General features: G+C 38.1%; 2 protein-coding genes across 5 annotated transcripts in view; one reads left to right on the top strand and one right to left on the bottom strand.

Moving 5' to 3' along the window:
- Window positions 1-2,305: 2,305 nt before the first annotated feature.
- Window positions 2,306-16,443, top strand: LOC132189356 (tocopherol cyclase, chloroplastic-like). Of its 3 annotated transcripts, none has more exons than XM_059604066.1 (10): window positions 2,306-2,678; window positions 9,331-9,575; window positions 10,268-10,347; window positions 10,842-10,918; window positions 11,225-11,394; window positions 11,925-12,022; window positions 12,549-12,656; window positions 13,262-13,378; window positions 13,776-13,925; window positions 15,863-16,443. In XM_059604066.1, exons 1-10 carry the CDS (start codon window positions 2,383-2,385, stop codon window positions 16,037-16,039), a joined length of 1,518 nt encoding a protein of 505 aa, XP_059460049.1. In that variant the 5' UTR covers window positions 2,306-2,382; the 3' UTR covers window positions 16,040-16,443. The 3 variants fall into 3 exon arrangements, with proteins under 3 accessions (XP_059460049.1, XP_059460050.1, XP_059460051.1); XM_059604067.1 differs by having other exon boundaries at window positions 12,555-12,656; XM_059604068.1 differs by lacking the exon at window positions 15,863-16,443 and having other exon boundaries at window positions 13,642-13,861.
- A 1,497-nt stretch (window positions 16,444-17,940) lies between these two features.
- LOC132189898 (casein kinase 1-like protein 3) overlaps window positions 17,941-24,673 on the bottom strand; it is a 28,401-nt gene continuing 21,668 nt past the window's right edge. The window contains exons 12-17 of one of the 2 annotated variants that reach the window (XM_059604730.1): window positions 20,714-20,771; window positions 20,029-20,162; window positions 19,385-19,567; window positions 19,004-19,222; window positions 18,763-18,819; window positions 17,941-18,645 (exon numbers count right to left, since the gene is read on the bottom strand). In XM_059604730.1, coding sequence (XP_059460713.1) covers window positions 19,388-19,567; window positions 20,029-20,162; window positions 20,714-20,771 — 372 coding nt within the window. In that variant the 3' untranslated portion in view covers window positions 17,941-18,645; window positions 18,763-18,819; window positions 19,004-19,222; window positions 19,385-19,387. Of the gene's footprint in view, window positions 18,646-18,762; window positions 18,865-19,003; window positions 19,223-19,384; window positions 19,568-20,028; window positions 20,163-20,713; window positions 20,772-24,673 lie in introns of both variants that reach the window. The other variant, XM_059604731.1, reaches the window with a different exon arrangement.

Below are 24,673 nucleotides of genomic sequence, written 5' to 3' on the forward strand. Positions count from 1 at the left end.
GTATTTTCAAAATGAGACTAGCGAAATTTCCCCAAAATTTTATTTCTAGTAAAAAATTTCACAATCGTCTCATTTGTTGCATGCTCGTCTTGGTTAGGGCTAGCAATTTAACCCGTGACACGCGAACCCGACATGAACACAACATGTAAAATTCGGGTTAGGGTTGGGCTGAAATGGGTTCGGGTCGTAAATTGGTCACCGTTTACGACACGTTTAGTGTCGTGTCAACCTGCCGGGTTCACAGGTTGACACGTTTGACCCGTATTTTTTTTTTCTTTTTCCATGAAACGTCTAAACCTAAAAGCTCAACCCTAACAAAAAAAACTCCAATTCTACCTCCCTTGTTTAGGAAGCAGAGGAAAGACTTGATAAAAAAAAAAAAATAAATAAATAAATTAAAAAAAAAAAAAAAAAAAAAAACCATTTTAGTATGGCTATAAAAGGTTAAAAACTATAATGAGTTTACATTCGTGTCGGGTCGGGTCAGTTTATAAACAGATAACACGACACCAGTGGCAGATTTACTGTTTACATAGGGGCAACCTGGGGGAAGGAGCCCCTGATAAATTTTTTTTTTAAAAAATTTATTAAGTATTTTCAATCAAAATTTTAAAGGTGCCCCCTGGTAAAAAAAAGTTTACCAAGGGTGCCCTTGGCCTTCTTTTTGTCGTTCAAATGGTCATTATGTAGAGAAATGAGGCTATTTTTATTAAAGAGAGAGAGAATAAAGTTATATTTTATTAGTGGAGAGAGAGTAGATAATAGTTTATTATTAAAAAAAGATAATGGGTGAATTTTTTAGTGTTTCTCGTCATAGTTTATAGATAAATGTGATTTTTTTTTTTTTTGGCTAAATTTAGACTCTAGTCTTTTTTATGTAGGCTTAGACTTCAATGTAATTTATGCTTTGAGATTTGAAGCTTTTCTAAAAGAAATAGCCGTATGCTAATAGCCCACTAAAAGTACTCATTTTTCTTAGACACTAGTAGTCATTTAATTGTGCTTAGTTTATTTCGTAAGTAGTTTAAATTATTATGTGTTTGTGACGTAGTTAGATGAAGATTTTTAATAGTTACTTTGATTTTTGTTTTTGTTTTTTTTTGTTGGGTAATTTGATGAGTTTGATTTGATTTGTAATACATATATTATGGTATAATTTATTTTTTCATTGTATTTACCGTATTATAAAAAATATATATAATACATAAAGAGAAAAAAAAATTATTTTTTTACACCCCTGGTAACTCCAATTCTTAGATCTGCCACTGCACGACACGATTACAACCCGTTTATATGATCGGGTTCATGTCATGTTACCCGTTTATAGACCGTGTCGTGTTCGGGTTGGGGGCTCGACACGTTTAGTTAAATGTGTCGAGTCATAATCGGTTCGGACATAAACCCGACACGCGAACAAGTTTTGCCGGGCTTAATTTTGTGGTAGTTTTGTATTTTTAGTGTTTTTGCGAGTTGTTAAGCTCTCGTACACCTGTTGTTTGAAGCTTATACGGTAAATTACGACCGTCTCTGTGACTCTTTTTCTCACATCTCACATGCTCCGAGTCCGAGGACAAAGTTTCGATGAATTGAGTTTTAAATTCAATCTTGTTACGTGTTATTTAATAGATTTTATTTTAGAGAGTGGGATGTGGAAGAATTCCTACGACCGGTGATTGTATGAAATTTAGCTATGTTTGGCAAGGGGAAGCCCCGCACTGTAGCTGGAACGGTATTGTTCCAGCTACAGTGCAATCTGACACCAACAGTATTAATTTTGACTTTGTAATTTTTTTTTTTTTTTTTTTTTAAAAACAAAGTATTAAAATTGGCCAAAAATTGCTGCACGCTTCACGTGAATTTTTTTTTTTCAAAGCAAAAAAAAAAAAGTGGGAGGAGAACGTGGAGCCACTCCCTTGGCCAAAATGGGGTTTTGGCTCGGCCCGATCCCACCCCGGCCACCCCTTATTGCATTTGGGGGTGGCCGTTGTGGTGGCCGTCCAAACTACCCGGTCTTTGGGGTGGTCCATTTTCACCCTTTTTTTTTTTGCCAAGGGGCCCGGTTCACTCCCTTGGCCATGAATGGTCGAACCACGGATCCTAAGGGGTGGCTCCATCGTTCTCTCCTTTTTTTTTTTTTTTTGCTTTGAAAAAAAAAAATTAAAAAAAAAAATTCCCGTGAAGTGTGCAGCAATTTTTGGCCAATTTTAATACTTTGTTTTTTTTAAAAGACAAAACAAAAAAAAAAAAAAAATTACAAAGTCAAAATTAATACGGTTGGTGTAGCTGGTACCAGCTACAGTGCGGGCTTCCCCTTGCCAAACATAGCTTTTATGTCCTACTCCATATTCAAAGTCGCACTCAGCTGCTTCACTTCCCATTGCAATGGAAACAATGGTGTATTCACTCTGCGAGCCTCACCATTTCTCTCCCAACTTCGGGGTTCCATCCTTAAACCTTAAGTCCAGTGTTAAGCTCGCTCAGCCTTCAAAGCTCAGCTCCTTTGGGACGCAACGGAGCTCTCCGAAGCTAGGGTTTCGGCCTTGCCCGCGCGTGTTCGCGTCGTCTTCGACTGTTGAAAAAGAAGGAGAGAAAGAGAAAGATAAAGAGGGTTCGGGCTCTGTCACTCCCGTCTACGTGCCCACGCCTCCCAATCGAGAGCTTCGAACCCCTCACAGCGGGTAAATTTGCGTTGAACTGAATTAAATCGTGATTCTAGCTTTGCCTACTTTTTAGAATGAAAACTTTGTGGAATTGATTGGATTTGAATTCTGAGTATTATACTATGAAGTTGTATTCATTTGACCTTAGGCTTGGGTGTGGCCCATGGGAACAAAATGGAGGGCTTGGAAAAAGTGAAGATTAATTTGAATCCTGTACTTGTCTTTATGGTTGTTGTGGTTATGTTTTCTCATAGAATGAAAGCACACGTTAACTAATCATGCCAACTGAGAGATGGCTATTAATGTACTACTGGCCAAGTTGGTGGGATTTCTGCTCTTGGATTCTAAAGGACAAGAAATCTGAGTATATTTTTTTCCTTAAATTCCTTATGTTTTTAACTTTTATGAGGATCAAGATGGGGATTTGTGCTTTGTAGCTATATTTCAGTGTAAGCTCCCATTTCCTATTTCCTGCGTCTTGTGAAAAGCTTGTAGATGCTGTATGGCTCATCAAGGAATGAATAAAAATTTACCTTTCATCTAATTGAAGGCAAGGATCCGCGTGAAGTGATTAAAGTAACTCTTGGTGTTATTAGCAAATCCTTTTTCTCTTCTCTCTTTGATTCCGCTCTTTTTCATTGGTCGTTCCTTCAGCATAATGTTTAGCTTCGTTAATATTGTTAAGTACAACTAAGTGAGGATGGAGTTGTTAAGGTGGTGCTTAAGGCCGTTTGCAAAGGTGCTTGCGGGGACTGAGGAGATTTCTGACAGTGTTGACGAAGGGTGTTTTTGGGAACTCCTGGTATTATTAGCAAATCCTTTTTCTCTTTTCTCTTTGATTCCGCTCTTTTTCATTGGTAGTTCCTTCAGCATAATGTTTAGCTTCGTTAATATTGTTAAGTGCAACTAAGTGAGGATGGAGTTGTTAAGGTGGTGATTAAGGCCGTTTGCAAAGGTGTTTGCGGGGGCTGAGGAGAACTCTGACAGTGTTGACGAAGGTTGTTTTTTGGAACTCTAAAGTGTTTGCACCGATGGGACATATCACAACTGAGCGGTTTTCATTTGGCTTTGTATCTGGGGTTGGAGGAGATCCCAATATCTTTGCTGGTGGACTTTGCTCGAGGAAGGATAAGGGATGTATAATTGAAATTTTTTTATGTTCGCAACCTTAGAGAGATGTTGCTATGCATAAATTTGGATGTGGTCCATTGCTTAGAGTGAATTGATGTAGGATAGGACCCAAGTGCTTGTGAAAGTAAGTCAGGCCTTGTTAGACGAACTCCTTCCGCCCCCCGTGTGTGCGCATGTCCAAGCCCCTTGTTGCTCCGAATAGTTTAGGCCTGCCTCTAGTGGCCTACACTTTTCGAGACTTTAAAGGGAAGGTTCTGATGGGCTTGGGGGGCGCTTAGGCTAAGTTTTCCCACAAGCCCTAATCAAAATTTTCATTAAAATGGAGGACAAACATGGGAGGTGGGCCACTGGGTTCGGGGCGTCTTGTGTTGGGCTCGGACATAGTGAAGGTTATGGGTATTTGTACAGGTCAACTTGGAGGACCTGTTGTGATGCGCTTCCAAGCTGTCTTAACCTTTTTTCCTCAACCTCCACTTGGGGAGGGTGGGGGGAGTACTCCCGTTGGTGCTTCTGGGTCTGTTTCAGCGCTCTCTTGTTCTACTTTGCAGCTGGTGTTACTCATGGAGGGGAGCATGGTGAGAACTGTAGATCTGCCCGGCAATGACGCAGTGCCTTCGTTGTGCTCTCAACAGGTTGTCTAAGGCCTTGCTAGTGTTTTTGGGTCGAAGGTGTAACTTGGAAACTTTCTTATGACTGTCTTCTCAACCTCCCTTAGAAGATCTTGTCGGCAGTGACGCAGTGTCTTTGTTGTGATCTCAACAGGTTGTCTTAGGCCCTGCTGGCGTTTCTAGGTCGAAGGTGTCATACCTAGAAACTTTCCCGCTGTCTTTTTTTCAACCTCCCTGTGGTGTTGGTGTCTCTGGTGGTCCTAAGTTTCTTGGTGTAGTTGCTCGCTTAATTAGTCAGTTAGATAGCCAGGGTGATAGTGCTATTGTCTTAGGGCTTGTTGGTGGTTGTTGATCAAGACTTGTTTTGGCGTTGCAGTTGACCCTGGGTTTGCTGAGTGGGCTTTCGCTGTTAAAAATGGAAGAATTAATTCTTCACTGGTCGTTGATCCCTCTGTTTCTTGTTCATCTTCAAGTCTTGTGTGAGAGGTCAGTGTTAATGGTGATAAGGGGGAAGGAACCGCTGTGCCTAGTTTGGTTGGGATGGGTTTGGGTGCAATCAGCCTGTGTACGACATGACTTGATGCGATGTGGATCTTTTCAATAGGGTGGAAGCCTTGTTTTGCACTTCCCTAAGTTCCTATCCACCAGTGGGTTGGGGAAATCTGGATGTTCAAGGTACTTAGAATGGGTTTTGCTGAGAGTGAAGGAGATCCATCGTGTTGTGGGGGTTTCGTATGTGGGTTTGAGGAATAGTTTATGGCACTTTTGACAAAAAATTAAAGCCTGCCGTCTTCATAAGGTTTCAGCTTCTAATTCTAAAATAGGTAATAAAAGGTAGTAGGGAGTTAAAAAGGCTGGAATGCTCTATTAATTATGACTCCAAAGGTGAAAGTTCAATTCGTGGGAAAGGGGTTTCTCAGTTCTTAATGAAGCCTCAACTGTTGTCTTGGAACGTGAGAGGGTTGAATGAGAGAGATAAATGCTTGAGGGTGAGGAATTTACTCAGAGATTGGAAGGTTGATATTGTATGTTTTCAAGAAACTAAGCTTGAGGCCTTGTCTTGTAGTGTTGTGCGTAGTTTGTGGGGATGCCATCGTGTGGATTGGTGCTATTTGGACTCTGGATGGGCATTGGGTGGCATTTTGATTATGCGGGATAGGAGGGTGGAGGAAAAGATTGATGAGTGTGGGGTAATTCACGCTGGTTGTTACATTCAAGAACGTTGACGATCATTTCACTTGGGCTTGTGTGTGTGCTATGGCCTTAGTTTTGATGGGGGATAGAAGGCTCCTTTGTGATGAGTTGGCTGGTCTACTCAGTTGGTAGAACTTGCCTTGGTGCATTGGGGGTGATTTTAACGTCACCCGGTTCCCTAGTGAGAGATCGGGACAAGCCTATTTATGCCCAGTTGTGATGGATTTTTTGATTTCATTTTTGATCAAGGCCTGATGGACCTCCCTCTTGTTGGTGCAACATTTACTTTGTCAAATAATCGGGGCTTGTTCTCTTGGTCTAGGATTGATATATTTCTTGATTCTCTAGTTTGGGAAGCTCGGCTTCTTGGTGTGTCCTAGAGGAGGCTTCCTTAACTTTGCTCGGACTACTTTCGGATCCTTCTTGACTGAGGTAACTTTCAAGGAGGTAGTAGGTACTTCAAATTTGAAAATATGTGGCTAAAGTATGAGGGTTTTGTGGATAGAGTGAAAAAGTGGTGGAACTCTTATTACTTCCAAGGTTTTCCGAGCTTTTGGCTCACAAGCTCAATGCCTTGAAAGTTGATTTAAGAAGATGGAATGAGGAGGTAGTTGGCAAGGTAGGGAGGAAGAAAAGGATCCTTTTGGAAGAGTTATGAGTTATTGATTTCATTGAAGAAGAGAGGGCCATAGGAGACAAGGAGAATGAAGAAGGCAAAAGTATTAAGTGAGTTGGACAAATCCACTCTATGGGGGAGGTGAGTTGGTTTCAGAATTCTAGGGCATTGTGGTTAAGGGAAGGTGACAATTGCATGAAGTTTTTTCACAGAATTGAGAATTCCAATAGAAGGAAGAACTCCATTGACTCTTTGTTAGTTGCTGGTATAATTTCTACCAATTGGGTGGAAATCAGCAAGCACATTCCAGTTTTATAGACATTTGTATACTTGGCCATTTAGTTGGTGGCCTTTATTGGACAACCTTTCTTTGACTAATGGGGTGAGGCTGAGGCTAATTGGTTAGGGAGAGATTTTGAGGAAGGGGAGGTGTTGGGGGTAGTGAAAGTTACGAATGATGCAAGGTGCCAGACCTTGGTGGTTACTCTATGGCTTTCTTCCAAGCTTGTCGGGATGTGTTAAAAGAATACATCATGAAGGTCTTCCATGACTTTCATGCTAGAGGTAAGTTTTAATGGAGTGTAAATGCTACATTCATTGCTCTCATTCTGAAGATTTTTGGGTTATTGATCTCAAGGATTTTCGCCCGATTAGTCTCGTGAGTGGCATTTATAGTATTATTGCCAAGGTTCTAGCCAACAAGTTTAAGATGGTCTTGGAGAAGATTATTTCTAAGTTGCAAAATGCTTTCATTGAGCAAGGCAGATAGGTTCTTATTGCTAATGAATGCCTTTATAGCTGAATAAAATCTGGGGAGCCAGGTGTGTTCTGCAAATTGGATTTAGAAAAAGCTTATGATCATATTATTATTTAGGATTTCTCGCTGTACATGTTGAGGAGTGGTTTTGGGGGGAAATGGTGCACATGGATGGCGCATCGTATCTCTTTGGTGTGTTTTCTGTTTTGGTGAATGACACTCCCACCGTTTATTTTAGTAGCTCCCATGGCTTGAGATAGGAGGACTCTCTATCTCCATTGTTGTTTGTCATTGTGATGGAGGCTTTGGGTATGATGATTTTTGGGGTAGTGAGTGAGGGTTTGTTGTCTAGCTTATCTGTGGGGATGGGGAGTGTTGGTGTGTTTGCATATCTCATTTTCTATTTGTAGACGACACTTTAATTTTCTATGGGGTAGACTCAGATCACCTCTATCAATTGCATTGCTTGTTTTTATGTTTTGAAGTTGTTTCGGGCTTGAAGATCAATTTGGCTAAGTTAGAATTGTAGGTTTGATTAATAACATTAAATGTTTGGCTAGAATCTTGGGTTGCAGGGTATCGTCTTTGCCTATGAACTGCCTTGGTCTTCCTTTGGGTGCTTCTTTTAATGCCAAACTGATTTAGAATGGCATTATTGAGAATGTTGATCGTTGTTTGGTTGGCTGAAAGCGTTTGTACTTGTTGAAAGGGGGGGAAGCGTTTGTACTCGTCCACTACCAAGAGCACTTTGTCTAACTTGCCAACTAACTCCTTGTCGTTGTTTCCCTTCCTGGTTAGTGTTGCCAATTGAATTTGAGAAGTTACAATGTTATTTCTTGTGGGGAGGAATGGGTGAAGGGGTCAGATTCCATCTGGCAAGTTGACCCAAGGTTTGTTCTTGAATCTCTGAGAGGGGGTTTGAGGATTCAAAATTTGCTCTTGTTCAATCGAGCCCTTTTAGGGAAGTGGCTATAGTGTTATGCCTATGAGAGATATGCTCTCTAGAGAAAGGTAGTGGATGTGAAATATGGTGGTTAGTGGCAGGTGGTTCTCTAATGAAGTTTTGGGTCTTATGTCTCTAGTAATTCATTAGGAAGGGGTGGGAGGAGTTTTCTAGATGTCCTAGTTTCAAGGCGGGTGACGGCATCAAGATTAGTTTTTGGTATGATATGTGGTGTGGAGAACCTTAAAAGCAGTGTTTCCGGAGTTGTATAGCATTTCTTGCCATAGGGATTCTTCCTTGGCTAATCATCTTCAGTTCTCTAATGGCTCTCCTTAGTGGAACGTTAATTTGTTAGACCTGTGCATGATTGGGAGCTGGAATTCCTTTCCTTGTTCTTCGATCAATTGTATTCCATTAAGCTAGAACATGATGGTGCTGACAAGCTTTGCTGGAACCCTCCAAGAAAGGGTTATTTTATGTAAAATCTTTCTATAATGTCTTAATCCCACTTGATAGCAATCCCCTTGGAGGTGTATTTGGCGGAGCAGGATCCTGTTGATATTGACTTCTTTGTTTGGTTTACCACCTTAGGTAAGATCCTCACAGTGGACAACTTAAGAAAGTAGAAAATCATTGTAGTAGATTGGTACTGCATGTGTAAGTAAAAAGAGTGGGGAAACCATTGACCACATCTTGTTCCATTGCTAGATAGCTAGTGATTTATAGTACTCTATTTTTGGTCTTTTCGGATTAACGTGGGTCATGCCTTGTTGGGTGAGAGATCTCCTTGCTTGTTGGAGAAAGAAGATTGGTAATTCTCAAAGTGAAGCTTTGTGGAAAATGGTCCCACTCTATTTGATGTGGTGCATTTGGTGGGAAAAAAATGACCTGAACTTGAAGACAGTGAGAGGAAGATGTTGGAGCTAAATGCCTTATTTTTCCGTACCATTTTTAGTGGATAGTTGCTTATGATTGTTTGCACATTTCTCGTCTTCATTTGATCTCTTTTTTTTTTATTGTTTGGATTGGATTGGGTGTTTCTTTTGTATACTTCCAATACACTTGGGTGCGCCTTTGGTTTTTAATGAAATCCTTTTACTTATATATATATATATATAAATTAAAAAAAAAAAAAAATAGACTAACACTAGTAGCAATTGGCTATTTTTAGGACCTAAGAAAAGCAGTAGCCACATGTCTGCTATATTCCATTCCAAAATTATGGGTCAATACAATTAAAATTCCCTAGAGACGCTATATGTCCTAATCTTGTCTAGTAAGCAACCAAAGTGAAACGTAGTACTTATGCAACACCTTTACAATTCAGCCCCACTAATGTCACAGCTACAATATCTTTTTGGGTTAATTAGCAATGGGCCATCTTCCTTGTAGACATAATTATTCCCCTCTATTTGAATCAGGTACCATTTTGATGGAAGTACCAGGAAGTTTTTTGAGGGTTGGTACTTCAAGGTGTCGATCCCAGAACGGAGGCAGAGCTTCTGCTTTATGTATTCTGTGGAGAATCCTGCATTCTCTAAGAAATTAACGGCATTTGAAGTGGCACAGCATGGACCAAGATATACTGGAGTTGGGGCTCAAATTCTTGGCGCTAATGACAAGTATATTTGTCAATACTCTGAGGAGTCGCAGAACTTTTGGGGAAGTAAGATTTCTTCTTTATGCCTAAAAGAACATACGCAGCATTAAAGCAATCGTATTAGTTGTTACTCTTCTTAATCATGCTAGGCCTTGGCAGCAGTTTGTGATCCCCTGGTGTTGATTCCCATGATGCTTTCTTGCTCCTTATGTCAGCAATGACAGTGTTTTATTACTATTTTGTTTGGAATATAAAGTGCAATATTTTGCTGTGATTAGAGTTGATTAGACATCATTATATACCTTGAGACAATTTGATACCGGTATTTGTTATTATTCTATGCAGGTGTTGTTTAATTCCATTATCTCCTTTTTACCTGATAAACATGCTTTTGACTCTTCAAACTGTAGTTTCTGTTTAATTCCATTATCCCTACCCCGCGCCCCCAACCTTTCAAACAGTTACTTTTGTGTTAAGAGTATGGGATTTTACTTGTGTGCTTAACGTATTGGTTTCATTCCACTTGTGCTACTTTTTGGAACTAGCCTTTTATTTGAATGCAATTTTGTCAGCTTTATTCTTTCTTCTTTTTTTTTCTTTTTTTTTTTTTTTTTTCAGCGATGTTTTCTTGTTTTCACCTTACATTCTGCTTCCAAATGGTCAAGATAGTCTGAAGTCCTTCCATGCTAGTCAAGGAAAAGAGGACTGATTAGATTCTATTGATTCTTGACTCTAGCTAACAATTTTTTAATTCATAGGTAGGCATGAGCTAATACTGGGGAATACCTTTATTGCTGAAAAGGAATTGAAGCCTCCAAACAAGGAGGTCCCTCCTCAGGTTGAGACACCACTTTTGGATAATTGTTTTTGTGTAAATGTTGAAACTAATTTTCTTTTCATCCTTTCTCTAAAAATAAAAATATCCAACCCATAAGAGATTTCTAGATGATTTTAGTAGTTTCCAATATGTCATTCACTAGTCATTTTGGGTATTAAATTTTTGAGGACTGCCAAATTAAACTTCCATATGCGACAGTGTATTGTTTTCTCATGGCATTCTTCGATATTTAGCTGAACTTTTTATATGTTGGACTTGAATTATATGCGTAGCTGGTACTCTACACGTTTGACAGTGGCCTAATTTATTCAACTTTTACTTGGTATTGCTTTTTGATGGCCATTTTCCCCTGTTCGAGCAGATAAGGTCTTCCATGATTACAAGTTGACCAGCAGGAGGATGTAGATCTGTTATATAATCATGTGGATGAGGAAATTAATGGCTAGTAAAAAACAACTTTTGTTCTTAACCTTTCTTATGTGTTGTTTGCACAGGAATTCAGTAAAAGAGTGCTGGAAGGTTTCCAAGTCAGCCCACTTTGGCATCAAGGTTTCATTCGTGATGATGGCAGGTAGCACTCTTTTTCATGGCATGTATTATAATTTGAAAGATACACATTCTACATATGATTATTTCTGTCTGAAATCCAGATGGTATAGTAGGCTTCCTTCTTTCTTTGGCCTGCAGGTGAAATAGGCCTTTTCTTTTTTCCTGACCTAACATTTCTTTTATCAAATGTTTTCGGGTTTAGGGATAGATGATTGTATTGGAACATGACATTACACCTCAAATCTTAAACTTGTAACCGGGATGGGCAAAATATTTTCAGAACTTGTCTGATTAGTTAGTCTGGCGTGGCTTGGCTTTTCAATGACAGGTCAAATTATGTGGATACTGTGAAGACTGCACGTTGGGAGTACAGTACCCATCCTACCTATGGCTGGGGCAATGTCGGGTCCAAACAGATGTCCACTGCAGGCTGGCTTGCAGCTTTTCCTGTATTTGAACCCCATTGGCAAATATGCATGGCTGGTGGACTGTCAACAGGTTTTAGCTTCTTCCATTGATTGACGATTAATATCCCACTTTTTAGCTCACAATTATGATTTTGCTATGCTATTCACCTTCTTGAAGTCCTACAATCCAAAGGGACAACCTGACAACACTTATACTCATGGAACTGATGTTTCCAGTGCTTATATCTGGGCTTTAGTTGTGTATATCCCCTCTGTGATATCAATATTTGTTTTGCTATGATCATGGTTATGTTTTGCACACCATTTCATCCCCTAACACTATTTACGCACCATTTTCCCCAAAAAATCAACATAAAAACATTATCACTTTTTATTACTATTCAAATAAAAAAAAAAAAAAAAAATCATTACAAAACAAAACTGTCACTTTCAATACAAAAAATTCAAAACTTTATACCACATCAATCCATGTCAGCCAAACACAACCCGTGTGCCTCGCACCTAGAATCTATTTGCTTGGGTATGAAATTGCTTCTTTAGCAATTTGCGTCTGCATGCATTATTTGGGACATGACCTCGGGTTTTAAATTTGAATTTCAGGTTGGATAGAGTGGGATGGTGAAAGGTTTGAGTTTCAAAATGCCCCTTCATATTCCGAAAAGAACTGGGGTGGAGCATTCCCAAGAAAATGGTTTTGGGTATTCTTTTTTTCTTAGCTCTTTTTTGTTCATTTTTTATTAGATGTGTGAGCTTTAGCCATTTTTCATTATATGAAGTACTTAAAAGAAAGGGAACTGACAGTCGAGAAATATTTATCCATAATACACAGTAACATGGGCATTAGCTTTAAAGAGTCCTATGCCATTGCACTACCATTTTGAAGAGTGTGGAATTATTATTTATTGCTTTCTGCCTCTTAATTCGAAAAGATGTAAATTTTATGGATGAGACAAAGGGCCAGAAAGCAAGGACTGTTGCTTGCTAGATACTGAACAGTCAAAGAAGCTCTATAGAGTAAATCTTTGGTTACAGAGCACGCTTTCTTGATGTTCCATTTAGAAGTAAGGTTAGACCTTGTATTGTTCATTGGGGGAGCTTCTTTATGAAGATATTCATTCAACAGTAGCTTTCTGATTGAGTAAGCTTATTCATTCTTTGGTGTGGTACACTGATTAATTACTGCGGCTCAGTGTCTGTATCTTACTGGTTGATGTCTTACTGCAGGTACAGTGTAATGTATTTGAAGGTGCTAGTGGAGAAGTTGCTCTCACTGCAGCTGGTGGGTTGAGGCAACTACCTGGACTGACACAGAATTTTGAAAATGCTGCATTGGTACTCTATTTTGGGGGCAATTTCTCTTCTAATGTTGCTGTGCTTTCTCTTATTATTTTTGCTTCAATTTCGTTATGGATGGTAAATAAAATCCTTGACAGTAAAAGATTATATATCATGGGAAGGTCCAAGGATCCTGAAAGAGAAAGAAGTGTAGTTTTGGTTGTTTCTCTATGCCAGAATGCTATATGAATCTACTTATCAAAAAATGAATGCTATATGAACCTGCTTTGGCAAGCCTTTGTTTTATTTGTTTTTTGAGTCATGAATTCACTCTTTGCTTTAAGACAAAGGGCAATTAGTTAACTACCTGATCTTTATGAAATCAATTTGCTTCATCAAGATGCTTTGATCTAGGAATGTGGTTGTGTTTTTGGCCCCTGAGCTCGTTTCTCTGGTACTATTTGAGAAATATCTTCCTCTTTAAAGTCAAGGGGAAAATGATGAAACAATTTTATTCCAAATTGTAGCCAAGTTATGCATAAACATGCCTTGATAAAGAGCATTTTCACTGAAAAATAAGATGAGGTCAAGTGCTGTCTCAAACAAGTAGTAACCTCTCCTCTTTTATCTATTGACAGATGTTATGATACTCACTACTGCAGGTTGGAGTTCACTATGATGGAATTTTCTATGAATTTGTGCCATGGAATGGTGGTGTTAGTTGGGAAATTGCTCCTTGGGGTTACTGGTACATGGCTGGGGAAAATCAGACGCATAAGGTAATTGTTTATCTCTTTATTGATTATGTTACTTTCATCACATCCCAGTTCCAAGTTCTGCAGGGAAGTCTCCGTGATTTTGGTCTCGTTTTTCATTTGAAAGCCCAACACTCATGTGGTGGGATAGTACCTAGTTTATGGGGTCAATCTGGTATATCTTTCTTGGGATGCATTCCTGAGGCCTTGGGAAGAGGTGCTATCACACTGTACTGTTTTTCCTCAGCAAAAAAAAAAAAAATGTGAAGCTTAACACTCCTTTGCAGAAAGTGCAAGCTGGTTTTGGGCATTATTGATGGAACTTGTTAAGTTCTTTGAATGATCAAGTAGTTCGTTGGAAAGATCAGATGTTGATGTTGAGGCCTGTTAAGGAGTAATTGATGACAGACTGTCTGGGCAGGTTGAATTAGAGGTAACAACAAAGGATCCTGGTACAACATTGCGTGCTCCGACATCAGAAGCTGGTCTTGCTCCTGCTTGTAAAGATTCTTGTTTTGGTGAGCTAAGATTGCGAATTTGGGAACGAAGATATGATGGCAGTAAAGGGAAGGTTTGTTATTTTCTCAACTCTTCTGTCTCTGTTGTATTAGTCTGATGATAAATAGATTGTGAAAGATGTACCTGCTTGAGTGGAGAATGGACCCTTAAGAAGGGGCATCAAACTGCTCAAATCGATCAGCAAACTGATTGAGTCATTCCTACATTCACTGCAAATGTGCCTCTAGTTGCTCATCACGTTCATACACATCGCCAATAGTTGCATGTCTTCCTCTACGTGCTTCTCTTCGCACTATGGTAAGAAAGCAACTGGGCTCTAATACTATCTGATGCAGCGCAGCTAGGCTTTGATACCAGTCAATGCAACTTGGCATATTGAGAAGCTAAATCTGCAAACATATAATTCACAACCATGCTATAAGTCCTAGAAAACTCTAAGAATTTGAAGAAAATTGAAGAAAAACTCTCCGTGAAGTATTCTTATTGATAAAACGGATAATAAGAGAAAACTACTCAGTCAGGCTGGCCTTATGGTGCTTAAATAAAAGTAAGGGACGCAACCCTAAAAGGAAAACTACAAAAATGACTATATTTAAAATAATCTCAAAGAGTCAAAATTGCTGAAGCAAACATTGTGCGAGTGTCAAGCAAAGTTTCTGCCCTATGATTAACACTAGAGAAAGGAGGAGCGACCTAGTAGGGTACACAATTAGTTCGGTAAGACAATCAGAGTTACCGGTCGCAATCTCGCCCAACCAAAGGTTGAATAAACTTTCTGAACTAGATTTTCAGACTTTTGTTGCCCGTCCTTTTTGAGCTAGTAAACATTAGAATTGGAATTTTTTTTTCGTGAAATACAAATTATAGCGCTTTGAATCAACTTTTTAATGCCATCAATTTTGCCTTCATCTCATATTAGAATAAAAAGTTATGATAATTTTACTCTGATTGATCTGCTTAGTTTCATGATTATCAATTTGCTGGATTGAATGAAGCCATGTGTAAACTAGTTTGCATCATCTCTTGGGCACTTGCAGAATTGCAGGTACCCAATCCTTGAGTATCCTTCTGCCCAAACATTTCTATAAAGCCATGGACAATCTGATCTACATCTCTCTCTCTCTCTCTCTTTCCTCAAATTTTGTAGTTTCACTGGTCTGAAACTGTTTCTGGTGTTTATTGCATCTCTACATGACAATATTTACTTTATAAGTGGCTCTGAAGTATAGTTTATTTGCTTGTTTTTGTTTGATCAATTATAATATATGAAAACTCTCAAAATCCCATTCATGTGAATCATTAATGACTGAAATTTCAGTAGATTTTGTCATTATTATATCAATGTTTTTCAAATTTTGTTACTTCATATTTGAGAGACATTGGGCTTATATAACACACGTAGTATCGATTGAGATATTTACATCAGATATGTTAAATGTGGAACACCACGAGTTTCATGAAGGGCATCACTCCTGTTATCATTTGGAGGATGATACAAAACTCAGCACTCACAAATTTCGAATTGTTGAGAATTGAATTATTTTTGAGGTGATGTCCATTGGTCCATCCACAGGCTGACCTGGTTTGGATTAGTGATAATTTTGATATGTGTGGACCCCCTGGATTTACTTTTTAATTCCCGTGTTTATTTTGCTGATATATCTCAAAGTTAGTCAGTCTGGCGGCCCTGTTCTTTCCCCTTGATGCTTCCCATGTTTGGCCTGCATAGTGTCTTTTCTTTGTAGGAATTGGAAATCCTTAAATCTTATGCTTACAATTTGGTTTTGTTATTTCCTAGATTAGGACTAGTTGTTATTTGAGTTGGGAGATATGATTAAGTTTATCATGTTAGTATTAATATTTGAGTAGAAGTATGCAGCTCTTCTTTATAAAATAACAACAAAAATTAAGAGAAGACCCTACAACCACAAATTCTAGGTTTGATGATTATGGGAACATTTTAACACTTGAAATATTATGAATGTACAGATGATATTGGATGTTACAAGTAACATGGCAGCAGTAGAAGTCGGAGGGGGACCATGGTTCAACACTTGGAAGGGTGAGACCTCTACGCCGGAGCTCCTTAGTAGAGCTCTTAATGTTCCCATTGATGTGGAGGGGATTTTTGGTTTTACCCCATTATTTAAACCCCCCGGTCTATAACAACACCAAGTATGGCTGCAACAATGGCTCACGATCTTGCGTCGCATTTGGATAAGGGTAATTTTTCAGGTTTTCCAATCCTAAAAGATTATCACGGTTGGGGAATTCAGATGCCCGTAGGAATTGAGATTCCTCTTAACTCTTTTTTTTACTTGAATTTATGTTTCTTTTAAAGAGGTGGGAATCTACATTAATTGGCTTTAGGAAAGGGTTTTTTTTTTTTTTTGTTGGGGTGGGGGTACAAAAATGCCCATTAAACTTTTTTTCTTTTTTTTTTTTTTTTCATGGAAAATGATTACTTTCCTTTTCTGGGCTAAAGACAGACGTCTTTTTTTTTTTTTTTTTTCAATCTCCAAACCATATAGAAAGTAAATTTGTGATATTACTATTTTGCTTCTCTCTCTCTCTCTCTCTCTCTCTCTCTGTGTTAGATATCATTATGGTTATACAAGAAAAGAACAGTTAAACTATGTTAGGATTTCTCTCTCTCTCTCTCTGTTGGATATCATTGTGGTTATACAAGAAAAGAACAGTTAAACTATCTTAGGTTTTATCTCCCTCTCTCTCTGTGTTGTTGGATATCATTATGGTTATACAAGAAAAGAACAGTAAAACTATGTTAGGATTTTATTATGTTTATTTTTTTGGGTTTGATCTTTTGATCATTTGTAAGATCTATATATAAAAGGGAGGAATTATTTTATTCCAACAAACAAAAATGAACCGGTTTATTTGGTTATATATGAAAAATAAAAATAAAAATAAAATTATGTATATAAAAGCTTATTTCCCAAAGAACGAAAATGAACAAATTTTATCTGGTCAGAGATGAAAAAAAAAAAAAAGTATAGACAATTAATATATTGGGAAATAAAGAAAATAGATTAAAAAAGATGGATGGTTTATAAATTGGGAAATGATAGAAAATTATGGTTTATATTTAGTTTTATTTTTTTTAATTTTTTTTTTGTTTTTTCTATTATTTTTTTGTATGAAATACCCTTGGGCACTTGAAGAGAGAAACATAATGATAATTTCATATTTCTGATCATTCTCGACTGCGGAAACAATCGCATTTGGGAATTCAGTGTTTTAGGTACGACTTTCTTAAAAATATGGATGATGGAAGAATTTTAGATTCCCAAAACCAAACCCAAGTTTGTAGCTATGAAAGACATTTAGAGAGATACAAAATTTTTTAGCAAGAGATGGTATCAAAATGATGTGAAGTTTATTTATTGGTACACTAAACATTTATTTTGATCATCTCTAATAAATAAGCTCCACATCTATTGATAAAAAATTTAGTACCCCTAGCACTTTTCATGCTTAGGAAAGTTGCGTTTACAAAGATAGCATTATGAAAGATTGTATTGCGAGGCAGCTTTGTTTTAATAGTCTTACGAAAGATAGTTTTATGGAAAAATCATCCATGAAAGATAGTTTTTACAAGAAATCTTTCCAGCTCAGTGGCTTTTATGTTTCAGTAAAATGGTAATGTTTTCGTGAAAACATTGGTTTCCCTGCAATAACGTGGCTCATTCCACGAATGATATTTTTATATTGACGCAGTGAGGAGCAGCCAACTACTTTGGCTCAACTATATAGATATAGATAGTTATCATGATTTGTACATAATCACTCACGGATGTGATTATTTTGTCGGACTTGATGTGTAATTAAAGTTGTAAAGAGGGCGGGCACTTGATATATTTATGTTTTTGTTGATAAATGTACTATGTTAATCACTTGCTCTCTAGTGATGTCATATGATGACCTATCTCCTTCATTGTTTGAATATTCATGGGTTGGTGAGATTGAAAAAAAGTTTCCCCGTCTCTGTCCACCATATCTGCACTTTTCTTCTTTACATATACACTCTTAACTGAAACAGATAAACGTCAACATAATGTATTATCATAACAATATCACACTTCAAATTGTTATATCAACACGTGTCTGCATATGCACAAGCCTGATTTGTTTTCTCTGGCCAAGTGACAAAGACTTGTCCATTTACAATGACTCCAGGGGGTTTCCTGTTGTGGTATGGTATTATTTAAGCATTTTTATGTAACATGTAACCGTTGATGATAGTTGAAACGGTACTGCAATCACTTTCAAAATCTACAGACGTTATTTTCCATGGGTGTATGTAACAATCAATCTGTGATTGAAAACAAAAGATGGGCCAGCTAGCTAGCTTGTGAACTCGTAGTAAACTCAGGCAAGGGCACCAAGGTCTCGATACAATATAATGATGATGATGATGGGAGAAGACACGATAACAAATAGTGCAAAAGTAGCCATGAAAGGAAAGAGTACAAAAGCAATGATGCGGCTTTGCTTGAATACAACAACAACGGGATCTAGAATGCGAGCAAGTATAAATCTGGTATATTTTAGGGATTTAGGATCTGTTGGTAGATGCCAAAGGCATGGAAATAGCAAAGGTAAAAGAAAGACAAAAAATGAGTTGATGCTAGTTGAGCCCTCCAAATTATTGATTTTACCTTGGAGCCATCAGACCAACACATTCCTACAAATCATCTTCATCTGACATCAACAGTTCCAAAGAACTTCTCCCCCCATCTTTCTGATAATATCTGAAGCATAGAAATAATAAATAAATAAAAAGGAAAAAGAAGAAGGTTAACGGAGCAGTCAAAAAGTCCAAACATGATAAAACATAACAAGCTGCAAAGAGCAAAATAAGTTGATACCTGAAATGTTAATAGCACTTCTCAAATTCGGAAGGACCTGGGAAACCTGGGTTCAAACTGATCCATAAAAGATAGAGCAATAAGAACAGAAAGCAACAAATCCTGAATTGAATGAAATACAAAGTCAGAACAACCAAATAACATACAAGAATTTCTCTAATTAACAGAATAATGGACTAAACGCTTTACAAATTATCCACTGAACAATATAACTTGAAACTGGTTTAGTCATTTTTGCCACCTATGCATGCAGAAAGCCGAAGCTTTGACAACTGCCAAGTGCCAAGCTTTGACAAGCCCCAAGTCCTATCAAAATCCAATGTGATTGATTGTACTTTTAGTCCCCTCACGTAAAAAAAAACATTATGTGATCTGGCATTGGAAGACCTCAATAAGTCCAAACTTCATCACATTCGCCAATATTGTGCATGCTTTAAGTGCTATCCTTTCAGATCGATAGCTGGAAGAAAAAAGGGGACAAAAGAAGTATACAAGTATCAATATTCAATACTTTATCAACAATATGCAAATTAATAACACGATTCAGTTATAAAAGCTACTACACAAACAGTAGGCATATTGTAAACTATACAAATTCATATCTGAATGAAAATCCCCATACCAGTCACTTGGCTGAAGAATTTCGTTTTAATGATGCCATCCAGCTGCTTGAAGCACCAGTTCCATTCCCGATTCCACGACCCAGGTATGCAGTTTCTGTGGGCCTTTCAGGTTCTGGAAATATACTTTTGAAGGATCTTGGCAGAGCAGATGAAATAGATGCCATTGGTGCATTGCTCACAATCTGCAAGAATATCTCAAAAAATAGTGAATCACATTGACCAAAGAGAATTTTTTTATTTTTTTAATAACTAAATGATGTTCAATAAAAACCAAAGGACGCACCGAAGTTATATAGAAAGTATACAAGAGAAATGCCTATCAAGAAAACAAGGAAATTAAAAAAACAAACAAACAAACAAAAAATGATAAAATCAGTCATGAAAACAATCATAAGCAGCCATTCACTGGATAAGGGTATAGAAAAAGGCCTTTAGCTCCATTGACCAAAGAGATGACCAGATTAACTGCAAGATGAAAGTGATAACTACAACAACAGTGAGGAACAAAGCTACGACAAATACAAAGAGTATACTGTAAGAGGTGGATAGACATTATGGGTACACATTCAGAATCCGCATGAAGTGTAGAGGAAATAGAGAAGCAAATGAACCATGACACAATTAACACAAGATAATGCCTTACTTGTTGCTTCATCGGATTGGCAGTACTAAAATTTGCAGTTGTTGATCTAAACTGCATACGAACATCTGGACGAATGTTCTTACTTAAAGCTCCAGGCCTTGTACCCTTAGCTGAATAAGAAGCATCCTTGAGTTCTGAAATTCAATATGAACCAAATATGATGTTATACTTTGTAAAACGGCATCTTAGTACAACGGGGCTTCTCTAACAAACAAATAATATGCTATATTATCCCCAATAAATAAAGTTCTTCTCAGCCTTCTCCCTGGTATCACTCAAATCCATATCTTAAGCCCTTACTAGCCAAGTGTGGGTCCTCAGATCAAGATCTGAATTAAGAATTACATGAAAACCCCAGCATGAAGATTTGCATATCTTCTTAAATAAACCAAGGAGGCTGCCAAAAGGACTGATGCAGTCATGGCACATCAAAATCCGAACAGATCCAGGATTAACCCGCAACCCAGTTCTCCAAGCCACTGTCCATTTCTATTTGCACACACCAGTTGCATTATAATATGGATGTAAAACTTATTGGACCAATTTCACTTTCATGCAGGGTCCCTGACCCTACTATCGACAATGAATGCCAAAATACTTGGGGTTGACTGCAAACCAGTCACAAATTTAAGTCTGGCGAGACGATAAATTACCTCAGGACACTAGTGCAAAGATGTGAGCTTACCTTTATGCTTATCCACATCCACTGGCATTGCTAGACTGATACTCCCTCCAGGAACTGGCTGCAAATTTAGCAATAAGCTTTTCAGTGAAGAACAGAAACAAGCAAGATTAAATTTTTTTTTATTATAAGTAATCAAGATATTATTAAAAGCGTAAGGCATCCCAAAGTACATAAAAAGTATATATGAAAAAACACCTAACTAGAAAGAGAAAAGAGAATAAGAAAGTCATGATAACTAATCACAAAAGGAAAAACACAAGTTGTTGTCCTAAGATATAAAAATATAGAAAAATAACGACTTAAGTTCCTCCAAAGTCTTTCATGGTCCTTAAAACATATGTCATTCCTTTCCCTCCATAGACATCACAAGTGGCATGAAGGCACCATCTTCCACACATCACTTTGAGAGCTTATGGCAGTCCACCAACATGCATATAAGTCGACTAATCTAGGCATAACCAGAGACAACTCAAATCAGCTGAAGAAAACATCCCATAAGGCACTGGCAACTTCACAATGGACAAGAAGATGGTCCACGAACTCCCCGTACCTTTTACATATACAACACCTATCAACCACGATGACATGCCATTTTCTCGGATTATCCATGGTAAGGATCTTTCTTAGGGCCATCAACCAAGCAAAAAAAGGCCACCCTCAAAAGAACTTTAGTTCGATAAACACTTTTCCAAGGAAAGTATAAGCCATCATTACGCTCCAAGACATTATAGAAGGAACCAACAACGAACAAACTTCTTTTGAAGGGGACCCACCAAAGCTTCTCGTTCACCTTCCGTCTCACTCTAGCGGAATATAACACCTTGAAGAAAGAGACAAATACATCCACCTCCCAAGTTCCAATCATGAGCCGTTCTAGCAAAGCTTACATTTTACCAAATAGTGCCAACAAAAAACTCCAAGTGAGTTGCAACAAAAGTATGCTTTGCACACGAAATGCCAACTAAATCTGAAAAGACGTCTTTAAGAGCTATATCCCCACACCACAACCCCTCCTAATCTTCTTCCATAAACCCACTCTAAACATCCCAAGAGGCTCATTAAAACACCACCCACCCTGCGAATTGCCAAATTTAGAACCTACCATCACTCTCCACTACGCCTCTCTCCCATGCACATAGTGCCATAGCCATTTCTTTAAGAGAGTTCGATTGAACATCAACAAGTTTCGAGCCCTCGTCCTTCCTTCAGAGATCAGAGAATAAACATTGGATCAACTTATCAGGTGATATTTGAACTCTTCACTTAGTTCACTACATAAGAAATCACATTGAAGCTTCTTAATACATTTGCGACCCCCACTAGAAGAGAAAAGAGGGACGAAAAGTACGTAGGTAAATTAGAAAGTGTACTCTTTATAAGGATAATCCTACAACTCTTAGATAAATACAACCTTTTCCAACTAGCCAAGTGAGGCTCTATTTTTTTTCAAAAACGTCACTCCAAATAGACTTTGCCTAATAGGAGGCCCCCAACAACCAAGATACTTCAAAGGAAAAGGGGAAACTCCACAGCCCATAATCCTGCAAACCCATCCACATAAACATCCCCACCCACAAGACCCAATATTGACTTAGCCAAATTAACCTTCAAGTCCGAGACAACTTCAAAACATAAAAACAAGCGCCACATATGTCGTAGATAATCTAGGTCAACCCTACTGAAAAATCAAAGTATCATATGCAAACAAAAGATAAGAGATATTAATCCCTATCCTCACAATGAAGCCAGATAACAATCCCCACTCATTGCAGCAGAGATCATTTTAATGGCTCCATCACAATGACAAACAGCAAAGGAGATAGAAAGTCCCCTTGTCTCAAGCCACTAAAAAAACCAGTGGGAGTGCTGAGAACTGCACCTTGGAAATACAATGAGCTATCCAAGAGCACCACTTCCCCCCAAAACCACACCTCCTCAGCAAGTACATCAGCAAATCCCACAATAAATATGGCCACGGGATTTTTATGAGTCCAACTTACAAAGTACACCCAACTCTCCAGATCTTATTCTATGATCAAGGCATTCATTGGCAATACGAACAAGATCTAGGATTTGCCTACGCTGAATGAAAACATTCTGCAACTTAGAGATACTCTTCTCCAGCACCATCTTTAGCCTATTTGCCAAAATTAGCAATAATCTTGTAAATGCCACCCATAAGGCTAATCAAGCGAAGTCTTTGGAATCAACAGCCCCTGGAATCACTTTTTAATCTCTTTGAGACTTTTTTTCTCTCCTCTTCCTGAGCTTAAGAAGTTTTCCCTAAGCTTGTCTCTGCCCTCTCCTTCCAAGCTGCCTTTGGTCCCCCTTCCATTATTGCCTCACCCACCCTGTCATCTTCATTCACTCTCCCCCTGCTTCACCATGAATAGCCCCCAACCAGAATCGGACCACATAAATACTCAAACAAACACATTTAACTAGTCCGACAATGCACCCCTGCTTACACCCAACCCTGAAATTGCAAACAAAGACTCCCACTACACTCTAGTGGGTTGTGTAATTTCCCTTGGCATCGTTACCAAACCCACAGTCAGAAACAATCTTCAGCATGCCTGGAGCTTCCTACAATCCTCCGTCATCGAAGAAACAAAGGAGGTCAACACCTTCACTTTCACTTTCAACAACTTTTCGGATGCTCAAAAAATCTAGGATCTGTCCCCCTGGAATATTAAAGGAAACCCTCTTTTCTCAAGCCTTGGGAAGCAGGCTCAACTCTATCTGAAATTGACTTCTGCAAAGGAGCCTACTGGGTTCAAGTTCATGGGCTCCCCATTGAGCTTATCACCTCTCAAAATGCTTCTGTTATAGGAGAAAAATTGGGCCTCCTCCTCGCAAAAGATCCATGCTCCCATCACAGAAATTACTTGAGGATTAAAGTCCTTATTCCCCTGCTCCAACCCCTGATTCCAAGCTATCTTCCTCCCAAGATTGGAAAACCACCGGCAAAGATTATTTTCAGATATGAAAGGCTTTCAGATTTTTGCTATGACTACAGAAGACTTGATGAGAATCAACAAACACCATTAAAGGACCCATTGCATGTTTCAGTTGGGCCTATTACTAGAGCAAGATCCAAGAAGATGAAAGAAGCATTTAATGGGCTGGTTCTAAAATGGGGCATTCCAAGCTTGGCCTAAAGGAAGATGAAGGCGTAATAAATTTAATCCAAGCTATTGATAGGGCTGATCTTGCCTAATTGGGCATAATTTCCTTAGCAATGGCGTGGATTAATGATTAATTATGGCTGATTGACTTTCCAATTACATACCAATTAATTGGCTGATAGACTTTCCAATTATATACCAATTAATTGGCTGATTGATTGACTTACCTATTTCAGTCTATTTTTGGCATGGAGGAGTTGCTAATTTCAGACCAAATCAACCTTAATTTTAGGCTTCTATTATTTAGCCCTTTTTTTTTTATCTACTTTCTAATGTTGGAACCAATTTAATTTTCTTTCTATAGCAGGTAGGTAGTCTTATTTTCAGCCATGCTTTATAAATAGCACGCACTCATTGTAATGAGGACATCATGAATGAAAATTAGAAAAAAGTGAGGTTTGCTTCTTTTATTGGTACTTCAAAGAACTTGTGAACTTATCAAGGATTCTTCCTTGTGGCATTCAAACTTTATACCTTCGGTTCGTGATTCAGTTATTATCATTGTGTCGAAGGTTGTTACTTTATACCTTTGGTTTGCGTTTCATTTATAAACGTTGAGTCGGGGTTTTCTATCAAGAAATCTGAATTTTAGCTTTCTTGAATCAGTATTCTAATATTGTTTATTGGGTCTCAAAAGCGTGTCGATTGAGGTTCGCATCATTTGGTATGAAAGTACAGGGTCTAAAATCAAGTTTACTATCATTTTTATCTTTTGTTTATTGTTTTCATCCTATCTATTTCCGTTTGTGTTCATTATTCCTTGTTTTTGTTT

The sequence above is a fragment of the Corylus avellana genome, chromosome ca8 (assembly GCF_901000735.1).
Source record: "Corylus avellana chromosome ca8, CavTom2PMs-1.0".
NCBI classification, from domain to species: Eukaryota; Viridiplantae; Streptophyta; class Magnoliopsida; order Fagales; family Betulaceae; genus Corylus; species Corylus avellana.

Coding starts and splice junctions, on each gene's coding strand:
- LOC132189356 (XM_059604066.1), top strand. CDS start 2,383: ATGGAAACAATGGTGTATTCACTCTGCGAGCCTCACCATTTCTCTCCC. Junction 13,379..13,775: donor GGGAAAATCAGACGCATAAG/GTAATTGTTTAT, acceptor CTGTCTGGGCAG/GTTGAATTAGAGGTAACAAC. Junction 13,926..15,862: donor ATGATGGCAGTAAAGGGAAG/GTTTGTTATTTT, acceptor ATGAATGTACAG/ATGATATTGGATGTTACAAG.